The sequence below is a fragment of the Ctenopharyngodon idella genome, chromosome 5, assembly GCF_019924925.1.
Source record: "Ctenopharyngodon idella isolate HZGC_01 chromosome 5, HZGC01, whole genome shotgun sequence".
Classification (NCBI taxonomy): domain Eukaryota; kingdom Metazoa; phylum Chordata; class Actinopteri; order Cypriniformes; family Xenocyprididae; genus Ctenopharyngodon; species Ctenopharyngodon idella.
The window spans coordinates 40450287-40463517 of record NC_067224.1 but is presented as its reverse complement, the minus strand read 5'-3'; the positions used below and the strand labels follow the sequence as shown (position 1 = coordinate 40463517).

The window sequence follows — 13231 nt, the reverse complement described above, 5'->3', positions numbered from 1 at the left end:
AATTAATACATTATTATTATTTCTAAGACAGAAATATATTACTATTGTAATACAACTGTATTATAAAATAAATTAATGTTTCATAATAAATTAAAATATTTTACTTGAGACTGCAAGTGTCTTAATATCTTTACTTGAAAGAGTTAAAAGTTTAATTTTTATTTTGGAAAAAAACTGTAGGAAGCTTTTTAAGTTTCTGTGAGAACAGGTTTACAAACAGCTCTTATCACAAATCTAGTGAAATGCTGTAATCAACTGTCCACAAATGGAAATGATGCAAATGTGAAAAAGTGCAGCTGGCCAATATACACTTTTCTTAAAACCAGGTGTGAGAAGGTTTTTGGCGATACGTCTTTACCTGTACCAACCACATCAGTAAGCTGGATTCAGGGCCCCGAAAGCAGAAAAGTCTGAGTCAGACAGCTACTTGCCTGTGTTGGAGCGCCGTCGGATGCCAAAGTCCCAGCTGGATGTGATGTCGACAGACTGAGAGAGATCACATGTCTGGCCGTCTCCTCCACTGCTGCCGTCGCCATACGAACCCCCGGACGAGCCTCCGCCAACGGACACCACAGACGAATGGCACTTCTCCAGATCCACGTCGTGATCAATAAGGACCATCTCGCACATCCCGGTGTCATCGCTGGTCACGTGGGACTGCCGGATGTGGGCCAGGATGATGGCGGGGTTGTCGAGGAAAGCCATTCTGAGCACCAGCCCCTTTCGCCCCTCTGTCGCTCTCCGGGTCTCTGTCCGGATGTGCCGACCCTCAGTCGGAGTTAGAGGCTGAAGATTCCTCAGCGATGCAGCGTCTTCTTTTCCTTCTTTTTGGGGTTATTTTCTCCTCTCCATGGTGGGACATGGATGCCTGCCTGCAGGGTAACACAGCACAGATGTTTAACCATTAAGTCACAACACCTACACATATCACACAATCTCTTAAGTAATATATTTAACCTTTAAAGCATACTGTATCACGATGATGTTGATACATTTTATTTATATTGCGCTTTTCTCAAACCCAAAACGCCAGACCATACTTTCTAATGATGTTACCAAGTGGCAACATATAGATGCAAAGCAAAATGGGTCCAAGTACTGAACCCTATGGGACGCCCTGCTGAACTAATGTTGCCTCAGATGTGTTTTCCCCAGACAAACATGCTGAAAACGATCAGTTAGATAGGATTTAACCATTCGAACACAACACCAGAGATGCCTAACAAAACACGCAACCTATCAAGGAGGATGATATGAGATATGGTGTCCAAAGCAGCATTAATGTCGAATAGGACTAAAATGCTGCAAGCACCCGTCTCAGCAGAAGCAAGAAGGTCATTTGTGACACGTACAAGTCCAGTCTCTGTGTGTCCAAATCTGAATCCAGACTGGAACGGTTCCAATAAATTGTTTTTAGACAGATATTACCGTAGCTGGCCAACAACAACTACCTCAAGGACCTTAGCCAGAAAAAACAGGTTCGCAATAGGACTATAGTTAGATAAATCTTCAGCATTACAACCAGATTTTTTAAGAACTGGTTTGATAGTGGCGGTCTTACGGGCCAGAGGAACCTGGCCGGTGGCTAAGGAATTGTTAATAATTGAAGTAATGGATGGGCAAATGTGTGGTAAACACTTTTTTAGGACCTCAGTAGGCAAAGGGTCGAGAAAACGTGGATGAACTCATAGACATGGCCAATTTCAAAACATTGTCTACACTGACAGTAGCACTGAAGTATTTGTTAAAGTTATTACACGTCTCATCAGAAGGACAGATACTTTTATTTTGAGGTTTAAGAAGATTATTGATTGTCTTAAATAACATCCAGCACCTTCATTGATTATATGTCCATCTCCGGGTCTCTGTCCGGATGTGCCGACTCCATCCATTTATATATATATATTTAATACATACATTTCGAAGGTCTCTAAATTACCAAAATGTTCCTGAAATCCCTGTTATACACAATCTACATGCCTTCTGATGATAGTTAGAAGTAAAAGGTCTTTAGTATAATTGCAAAAACATCCCACGTCAGCTGTGAAATCTTTACTGCTTGTTATAAAGTAAATGTAAGAATAACTTTTGTTTTGTTAGTAATATTTAAAGATGAACACTTATGGACTGAAGCAACTTTTAGGTTTACTTGATTATCCATACATTTTTTTTTTTTTTTTTAAATCTTGTGTGAGCATAAAATATAATACAACAGGCTTTCGAGGAACTTTTATTTGTTCATCATCATTGTGTTGCATTACATTATATGTTTTGACCGCTACAATAAAAACTACAGCTTTGGTCATTAAACTAAGTATTTAAATATCATCTTACTAAGATAATATATATTATTAAGAGATATAAAGTGAAAACTGATATTTACATGCATTTTACTTAAGTAGTCTGCTATAATATATGGTTTACATTACAAGTTATCAGAACTTCATCCTACTTTTTGGCCATATAAATAACAACATCAGCACAAAATTAGTTAAGTAAGATAAAAAAAAAAGTTCAATAAACTGTAAAATCCATTCAACTAGTTCACGGGGGTTATACAGTGGTATAAACCAGTCTTCCAGGCTCTGGTCTTGTTCTCATGAGGATGTTTATGATATAAACACACAGTAAAGTATATACATACAGTTGGTTAGTTACAAACTAGACACTAGCTGTCATGATCGCTCCTGTCACCAAAAACCCAAACAACAAACTTCTTAACTAGACTAAGACATAGGCAGGGATAACCGTACCAAATAATTACACTACATGTTAAAATGTTTTTAAAATCATAATTTTGTAAACAAAATGAGAAATGATGGTGCTAAAATGCTAATTAGCCAGCAAGCTAACAATTTCTAAATTTTTAACCGCATTAATTGTGTTCGTTATAAAGGGGAACTGATCACAACTGCACTCACGTTGCTGTCTGATAACATTAACATTATATTTGAATAGCAGTGTTGATAAAACACACGTAAGTAACAGCTCACTGAACGCGCTAGTCAGGCCCTGCTAACGCTCGTGCTAATCTGCTCGGTAAGCCTCAAACATCACCCCATCATTACCTTCATTCATGCCTGTAACAGCGGCTGAAAACATCACAGACGCGCCACACCGTCTGAGCGAGGGAGAGACTGGACTGTCTCATTTCATACTTGTGAAGATATCGTCCCAAAAACAGAATAAATGTGTCTGTTGTTTACTCTGTTGTTCCTGTGTTGGTGGTCCTGTAAGCTACTTCCTGCGGGTTTACCCCTCATACCGGAAGTACACCGCTCTGGGAAACACCCTCGAGAACCAAAGATGGACAAGGCATGCGGCCAATCGAGGCCAAGAGAAAGTAGATAGACAGAGTTTATTTTATTTTATTACATTTTGTCAGATAGATAGATAGATAGATAGATAGATAGATAGATAGATAGATAGATAGATAGATAGATAGATATTATTCACATAATAAGTGATTTGTGATTACAATGTGATTTTGCAAGGAATAGTGTTAATAGTACATCTTGAGAATATGTCATATTGTTTCATTAGAAGACTTCAGAACAGCATTATCAATTTACAGAAACTCTGTAATTGATTAAAGTAAACAACAGACGATGAAAGTTTTTTTTAAATGTAAATGTTGTTGTCCTCTAAATTACACATTTCTCAATCTCTGTGCAGTTCCTGTAAATTGATAATGCTGTTTGTTAAGTCTTCTGATGAAACAATATGACATATTCTCAATATGCAAGATATTGACACTATTCTTTGCAAAATCACATTGTAATGGCCTAATATGGAGGATGCAGCACACTTATTATGTAGAAAAAACAAACAAACAAAAAAAAAAATACAGACTACTACATAGCATCAGATTATAAAATAGTAAGTAATTATTTTTCTATTTTTGGCTATAGCGAAAAAAAATTACTGTAAAAAGTGAAAATATGCAGTTTTACTGTAGGGAGCTATACCTGCTCAGATCATAAAAATGACTTTTGCTGCTGTTGTAATCAGCTTGATTCAATCATATTAAATTATATTTTTTTACTTAAATTGGACCTCATTGTTATGAAATATGCTTTTAAAATACATGCTTTAAAAATTATTTATATATATATATATATATATATATATATATTTTAGTATATAAATTTATATTTGATTGTTTACTAATTTATTTTGGAGTTGTTTATAACAATATTGTGTTTTTTATGATAATGATGAGGAGGAGGAGGAAATCAAATGTTTGCATCATGGACACACATTGTAAAAAATTTAAATGTGCAGTAATTACTGATCAGACCTGAACAGACCTATAAAAATATGTTAGTTTAATCTTAGTTAATTGATACAGTTATATTGATTAAGATAATTTATTGAAGCATATTTTGAGGTTACTTGATTTTTTTTACAATTTTTAATAAATTTATGTTTTTTCTTGTCTGTTTACAATGACATTGTGTAAATTTATATTGCAAATGTATATATAATTTTAATTTTACACAATATCACTATAAGCAGCCAAGAAAAAACAAAACAAAAAAAAAACAGATGAATTCATTTAAAATCGTAAAAAATAATGTGTATATATGTGTGTGTGTGTGTATATATATATATATATATATATATATATAGTACTGTCAAATGATTAATAGTTTCCAGCATAAAAGTTTGTATGTGTTTATATGTGACCCTGGACCACAAAACCAGTCATAAGTCGCACAGTATATTTGTAGCAATAGCCAACAATATAGCATTGCATGGGTCAAAATTATCGATTTTTCTTTTATGCCAAAAATCATTAGGAAATTAAGTAAAGATCATGTTCCATGAAGATATTTTGTAAATTTCCTACCATAAATATATCAAAAATGCATTTTTGTGAGTGAATATGCATTGCTAAGGACTTCATTTGGACAACTTTAAAGATGATTTTCTCAATATTTAGATTTTTTTGCATCCTCAGATTCCAGATTTTCAAATAGTATCTCGGCCAAATATTGTCCTATAATAACAAATGGAAAGCTTATTTATTCAGCTTTCAGATGATGTATAAATCTCAAAAATTTAAAAAAAATTGACCCTTATGACTGGTGGTTTTGTGGTCCAGGGTCACAAATGTGTGTACTGTGTGTATTTATTATGTATATATAAATACATATATATAATATACATGTATACATGTATATTTATAGATTTATATTTATATTATATATAAATATAAATATTTCATATATAAAAATATATTTTGTGTTAAATATGCATGTGTGTGTATACGTATAATGTATAAACACACACACATGAATATTTAACATCTTAATATAAACATATACTATATAAATATAAATTTTATACAAATAAAAATGTTGCAGTTGTGAGCACAGACCGCGGGTGGGCGGAGCCGACAGTCTGCACGCTGTTGTGCAACACTGGGTACATCATCAGTAGGAGCTGCTGTGCACGAGACACACACAGCGATCCACACGGATATTCTCACAAGCCATTACATCTGCTGTAGATCATCCAGAGGAGAATGTGCTTTTAACAACCTGTCTGTATTATTCAACAGCTCAACACAACAAGAAGAAGAAAGAACACTGGAACGCCAAGGGTTTATTGCAACTTATATTCATCACATTTTCTGATTTCTGATTTATTTTCTTTTGATGGACTCGAGGACGAAAATCAAATAGAGGTGGATTTTCTGAAGTTTTGCAGAAGCTGCCAATGGACTGGATGGACTAATAGTGTGTAACTGCTGAAGAAACATTGCAACGAGGTAAATGATGAACAATCAAAGCATCAAAGTGCACTAGACTGTTTCTGACACTGGAAATCAGAGGATCATTTTATTAAAGCACTTTTTGTTTTCGCGAACTCGGGACTCTTACGCATCCATCATTTTCATGTAGCTGATATAATCAGGACAACATCAAAATATCTATCGTGTGGAATTAAAAAAAATACTTCAAAGTCATTTGAGCCGGAGGATGGAGGAGCAGAGTCATCTGATGCACACCCTGGGCGGCGTGACCCTCGCCGGACACCCGGTGGCTTTACCGGTGCCTCATGATGGAGCAGACGCGAGAAACAAGCAGGACATCGGAGACATTCTGCATCAGATCATGACCATCACCGACCAGAGCCTGGACGAGGCTCAGGCAAAGTTAGTTTCACAATGACACTTTACATTGCCGTCCATGTTAATACACTTTATTAATAACAACAACGATAACGTGTATTTGCAAGGAGCTCCGCACGTCACACTTTTTACACCAGTGAATATTTATCAGCGTGGTTTTAAAAGTCAATTTCCACAGTCTAGAATACAAAATCTATTGGGCACTAGAACATTCACTGCTGTTGGCCAAGAAAAAAAAGATACAATTCATTTAACATGCCACACATCCTATAGCGGGGCATGTTGTCACACGATATGGGGTAAGTTGTCACAGTATGTCATTAAACAGCCTTTAATAGGTTTTCAGCATATGCTAACAGTAACACAATTATGAACAACAAACAGTATATATATATATATATATATATATATATATATATATATATATATATATATAAAATATATATACACATACATACATATACGATTAATCATGATATATATATATATATATATAAAATGTATAAATACACACACATGCATATTTAACAACAATATTTTACATTTATATATAAAATATTTTTATTTATATATAATATAAATTATATATAAATATACATGTATATATGTAAAGATTTCTTAAATAATACATGCATGTGTGTGTATTTATGTAAACACAAAATTTGATTTTGGATGCGATGAATTGTTTGACAGTACTATATATATATATATATATATATAATGATATAAAGTATGGCCTACAGAAATTTAAAATGATAAAACATATGTGACAACTTACCCTGACCTGACATTTATGAAAAATACAGTTTTCAGAACAAACAAAAATATTATTTGCTGCTAAAGGACAAAGCATTAAATCGGTTATGTGTCAAATCAGTGGGTGTTTAATCATATTAACAATGTAGAACATATTCTATATAGATACAGTTCAATTTGTTGCAGACTACCACTTTTGTAGAGATCAATGATGCACCATATACATTTACCACACTGGTGTTGATTTAACCATAACTGTATGGTTTTATATAAACCTTTGCCCTTACAAACAGTAAATTAAAAGTAGGCTCTCTATATAAATACACATGCCACATGAAACATAATAATATTTTATGTTGGTTTCCTAATGAGAAACATTGGTTGAACTTGCACAATGCTGCAAAATATATTTAGAAGCACAGTAGAGGAACTTTAATGACAAAATGCTATTTTAACTGCATGTTTGAATGATATGATCTTCTAAATAACTTGTGTTTCTCTTTGAAAGAAAGCATGGGCTGAACTGTCACAGAATGAAACCGGCTCTATTCAGCGTGCTCTGTGAAATCAAAGAGAAAACAGGTAAGTGCTCCTTTATGCCCCACACAATACGGTCTCATAATACACCTGCACGGATGGTGCACTTCAATACAGCCCGCTGTTAAATTCACAATAGCCACCACCAGTGCTACAGAAGCTCACGTTTATTACAGACAATAGTGCTTTTTACACTGACAGATGCTTCCTTACCGAAGTGTAAATGAGCTGCGTATGCAATGTTTTCTGATGATGTATTTTGTAACGGTGTGGTTGATATCTTCAGTAGGCCTACTATTGAGAAAAAATACAGTTTGATTGTGTGTTAACAGAGCACTGTATACAATAAGAGGGCTGGAGACATTTTTAATGTTTTAGAGCTACTCATTGACGTAGGCATTGCAGAAACACAGAAATTAAAAATGTGCATCTAGCAGATGCTTTGCTCATCAGCTTTGAATGTGCAATGAATATGCCCATTTTTAGGTCAACATGTTACTATGAGAGGTTCAGATTATGCTGAGATATATGTTGATATTTAAAGGTAGGGTAGGCAATGTTTTTCATAAACACTTTTTGTTATACTGGTTGAAACTCTCTTCAAATTCTGATAGCAATCAAAAATAGAAGTGGTCTAAATATTAAAACATGTACATATATCTTCTGTGGAAGTCTCAGGACCAAAAAAATGTCCGTCCAATCATTGCATTTGGTCCGAATGCAATGATAGGATGTCCTGCCTGCCTGTCAATTTGCAAGTGACTGTGTATTGAATCATTAATTCAACCGACTTGTTTAAAAACACTGATTCATTTGGGAACGAAACAAGTGACTCTTTATAGCTGAGTAATTTAATCATTCATTAAATTGATTTGTTTATTAATAATTCTTTCAAATTAATAAATATGTGTAGGCTCACTAGGCTGATGTAAAAATCTTACAATAAAATTTGTTCGTAAAAATCGATTTTCCATTATTCAAAGATGATGTTTAGTCATCACTTTACTATTTTTTTTTTAGGTCTGTCATACTACCTTTAAATGGTTTAAGATATTTTATGTAACCTTTTAATTTACATATTTACAGTTTGATTTACATATATTTCATGTTTTGATTCACATGCTTCCTACTTTCTTATTGTTTTTTTTAGGCTCAACCAAAAAAAAAAAAAATGTCAGAACTAGGTTAAATTACATGTTCTTTTGTTTAGTAGCCAAATGTTCATGTTTGTAAGTCTTAAGTAACCATTTTTGCTAGGGATGCACGATATATCGGCAACCATATCAGTATCTGCTGATAAATGTTCATTTTTAATGTTAAGAAAATTGGGCCGATATATTAAAGCCGATAAATAATGAATTATTTCCTTCAAGCTGAGACACTTCAGATGCGCACTGTTTGCCATTATGGTTTTGAAATGCTTGAAATATGATTGAAATCACTTCAAAAAGGAAAAAAAGTTAAGTACAATGTACAGCGCAAGTCTGTCATATAAGCTACATAATATTATAATGAGAACATTATAATTGTGTGCTTGGGACATGGCTTTTAATGGTGAGACTTTTGTTTTTGTAATCACGCTCTCAAAAATTATATAAAAACTTTGACTTAGATTTATCAGCCAATATATCGGTTATCGGCTTTCAAATGTAAAGAATTATCGGTTATTGGTATTGGCCAAAATTTTCATATCGGTGAATCTAAGGTGGAAAATCATCAATTTACGCAGTATCATGCCTCTCTAGTTCCCAGGGTCAGGACAAACCTGGATGTATCAGAGAATATCAGGCCTGGAAAAGTCATGGAAATAAGTAAAATCAGTCATGGAAACATCAAATAGCTATAGTGATTTTTTTTCTAGGTATGCTCAGCTTTACAATATTTATCTGGCTTTAAGTGTAATCTATGAAATAATTAAAAATCCTTATCCCATAATCACAAATGCCTTGGAAAGCCATAGAAATTCATTGGTGAACTCTGTGGGGCGATTGGTTGTGTAGAAATAGCACAAAACATTCCTTAGTCATGACAGCGGGCTTCAGTGCCAGCGCAGTAAACATTCTGACATTGCCATGGTAGTGAGCAACTCCCCTGTCAACACTGAATACTTTCAGAAACACAATTTTTGCAGTGCATGCATATTTGTAAATATGCATCTCTCATTCTGCAAAATCAATTGTCAGCTTTAAGTAAAGCAAAGCAATTGCATTTGATTCATTAGGTTGATTTACAGACGTGCTTTATATTAAGTAAGCACTTCTGAAGTCTACTGGGGGCATTTTAGTATTGACGCAATCTGACAGAGCTAATGAGTGAAATAAATCAGGCTGAATATTATATGCCTATTTGAGCAATAAAATTGAATTAAAAGAAACTATAAAATATAACAAAAATTAAATAAATATCTACATAAACATTGATGTTGGCTGTTGTGTTAGCAATAGAGATAATATTAATGCAGAAAGTGGTTTGTTAGAGGTTTATGAACGGTAAAGCAGTAGTAGCAACGAGATTTTAGTATTTTCTTAAAAACATGCACATGAGCTTTCCAGGTTGATGTTATATGATATGATAAGGTTTTCTGAATGGTTGTAAGTGCATTGCTATGAGGTTGCAAGGTGTTCTGGGTGGTTGCTGGCCCAATATCTATGATATTCTGCTTTCTAGATGTGGATCGGCTCCCTCATTCAGTTTAAATTTGACATATGATGCTTTTTAATGTTTTCCTTTTCTTTACTGTGTAATGTGTCTGTTTGTGCATGTATACAATCTGCAAAGTTACAAAGTTCACAGTGTCCCACAAAGCGATTTATTCTATCTAACAGAGAACGCTGCTCCAGACCTGCCTAAAATGCCTCAATTGAAGTCTTGATATTACTTCCGCAAATGTCCATGTCACAATGTGAAATATTAGCATAATGCCCACCCAAAGCATACGCAAAGAAAGAAGGTAAGGTTTCAGTGAATTGCAGTGTTGTTGTCATGCTGTCTGTCTGATGCGAAAGCAAAACCGCTTTTGCTTTCAGAGGTTAATCAGAGATTAAGAGATTCATTTAGAAAGTTGATCAGTACAACCCAAAAGTTTGCCTGTGTACAGCAAACCTGGGAGAACACCGGCTATATGCAAATCTACTTATCACTGTGAAACGTTCTGCTCAAGTCATGCTTGCAAAGTTGATTATCCGCATTTTAAAAATCTGACTCGGGCACGAATTGATACGGTAAAACCGATGACATTATTATTAACTGTGTGTTTATAAATGCTTTAGAAGCCTTGGAAGCTGAAGCTCACGATTATAATGAGGGGCATTACATTTCCGACACATGCTTGAGGTGTTTGTCCAATCACAACGCTCTTGGTCTGCTGGCCAATCAGAACAGGAGGGGCTTTGTTGAAATCAGCGTGATTCAGACAGACTGGGAATAGTGGAGCTGCAATAATGTACAGTATGTGAAAAAAGAATGTGTTTTTTGTACATTTTAAAGCATGTCAACCTATTCTATTACACCCAATAATCAAAATAACTTTTGACCCCTTTAAAAAAGTAAATTTTCTTAGAAATTCAACAGCAAACCTCTCTTCAATAAGACACATGATTTGAGGTTTCATGCAGCACCACTAAACATAAAGTGATTTGTTAGAGGTTTATAAATGGTAAAGAAGTAGTTGCAAAAAAATGTTTGGAAGCACAAAAAATGAACGTACAGTACACAAGAGTAAATACAAAGTGTTCACTGTTAGTCGCAAACAGCACAGCAGCTCCAGACAATCAAAACAGTATTACTCACATGAGTAGCGGGATCACAGCAGCCTCCGCGTCTGTTTTCAGGCCTTCCCACTTAGCTCTCTCCAGCGCTGGAAATCTTTTCTAATATAAACACGGGTCCTAATGCGTTTTGCCAGGCATAAACCTTCATTCCAGTGATATTCTTTTGAGCTCTTTTGTATTGTGTCCCATTTCTCATTCTGCAGTTTTTTTTTTTCTTAGTTTCAAATCTCCCTCTTGCTCGTTCTTTCTCCTCGACAATCATACACCCCCTAATGCTGATTGGTTAGACGTTTGTTGTTGGTATCGGCCCGACTACCTTCCAAACAGTGTATTTAAAATAATACTGAGTCCCCCTTTAACTTTATTTTTTTCTGAATGTTCTCCGAATGTTTAAAATGTCCACATTTTAAATGTTTTAAAAAAGTATATTCTTCGTTATGTGAATAAGGAAACATTCCATTTTATCATTCTTCAAACATTATGAGAACGTTACTTTTGAATGTTCTCAGTCTGAACATTCTGAAAAAAGTAGTAACATTTAAAAAATGTTATATGCACGTCCAAAAAAACATTTCAGAAAAACATTCCATGAACGATGTATTAAAAAAAAAAAAAAAGAGCTAATGTTTTGAGAACATAAAGCCCAGATAACGTTGAAAGAACATTCTGTTAACGTTCCTGGAGGAATGTTTGTTCATAAATTTGAGAGAACCATGCCAGAACGTTAGCCAAAGTCCTTTTTGCTGGGAACCTCTCTTTAGTAAGACACTAAGGGCCAGATTTACTAACAGCTTGTGCCAGTGCAAACCATCTTTTGCTGTTAAAAAACTACTGTCAGGATTTACTAAAGACACCTAGTTAAAAATTAGCGCTGAAAAGGCGTGGACAGGGTTATTTTTGCAGCTGACCTTGTAGGAGTTTCCCTTTTTAGATGCAAAATTTATGGGAGGAGAGTAATTAAATGTATCATGCAAGGTTTTTTACTAAGGTTTGTGCTAGTCAATTTACTGGTATTTGCGCTATTATTTACCGCCCAAAAAAGCATGTCTTAAATCAGATGCTAATTTGCGCTGCTCTTGGTAGATTGCGTTGATTATTATGGAAATGATCCAGCTGTGTCTGTGTTCTTTAATTTGCATGTCGTCATTAGATCACGCACAAAACTTTCCACTCTCATCTGTGCTTTTTTGGAAATGCGTTCTCACGCTAATTTGCCCCATTTCGTAAATCTGGCTCTTACTTTGAGGTATCATGCAGCACCACTAAATGCGATGATCACCATTTCAATATTTCTAATATATTGGCATTATGAAGTGCACTATCATAATAAAGTATTAGAAAACCATGAACATGACTAAAAATGACCTAAATACGATTATAAATATGTGCTTCTGAATCTGAAAGTCATACCTGTGTTTATGCACACATATTCCCTTTGCATTCACTGCTGTTCCTGTTCGCCTTCACTATGGCAGTGAGTTGTGCAATTAACTGGGCTGCACAGTGGTTAAGATGTGCTTGACTGTGGTGGGTGGATCATTACACTCACTCGGCCCAGGCAGGTTGTGTTCAGCTTGCTTACCCTGTAGGCTGTAGAGGACTGTCAGAGACGGGCGGCATGGATCAGTGGCCTGGAAAATGGACATGAGAATGGAGCATAATTGATTTAAATCCCCGGCGTTCCTTCCCTGCTTATGTACTTTCTATGTCGGTGTAGAACTAAAAGCACAATGTACATTTCTTGAGCTAATGTGCTCGGTTCAGCTAATGTCAATGCATTTTTAGTAAGTACATGTTAGTGCATTGTCTTTTATGAAGAAAAATAGTAGATCTTTTAAAAGCAAAAAAAAAAAAAAAAAAGTTGTTAGGTTTGAAATAGAAACTGACCTAGTGCTAAAAATGAAGACAAAAAGTATTGTATAACTTTGTTTGTGAAGCATTTCATAGGTGAAACTTAGCAAACTGGCTCCAGTAGTAATGAGCTCTGTCATGGAAACTATGTATAAACCTTAATTAAACCCTTTATTAA

General features: G+C 34.7%; 2 protein-coding genes across 3 annotated transcripts in view; one reads left to right on the top strand and one right to left on the bottom strand.

Moving 5' to 3' along the window:
• mapkap1 (MAPK associated protein 1) overlaps positions 1 to 3268 on the bottom strand; it is a 38889-nt gene extending 35621 nt beyond the window's left edge. The window contains exons 1-2 of the mRNA XM_051894030.1: positions 3069 to 3268; positions 432 to 872 (exon numbers count right to left, since the gene is read on the bottom strand). Coding sequence (XP_051749990.1) covers positions 432 to 705 — 274 coding nt within the window. The 5' untranslated portion in view covers positions 706 to 872; positions 3069 to 3268. The remainder of the gene's footprint in view (positions 1 to 431; positions 873 to 3068) is intronic.
• Positions 3269 to 5454: 2186 nt separating this feature from the next.
• pbx3a (pre-B-cell leukemia homeobox 3a) overlaps positions 5455 to 13231 on the top strand; it is a 46572-nt gene continuing 38795 nt past the window's right edge. For both annotated transcript variants that reach the window (XM_051894033.1, XM_051894031.1), the window contains exons 1-2: positions 5455 to 6163; positions 7404 to 7477. In XM_051894033.1, the coding sequence (XP_051749993.1) occupies positions 5988 to 6163; positions 7404 to 7477 (250 nt within the window). In that variant the 5' untranslated portion in view covers positions 5455 to 5987. The remainder of the gene's footprint in view (positions 6164 to 7403; positions 7478 to 13231) is intronic.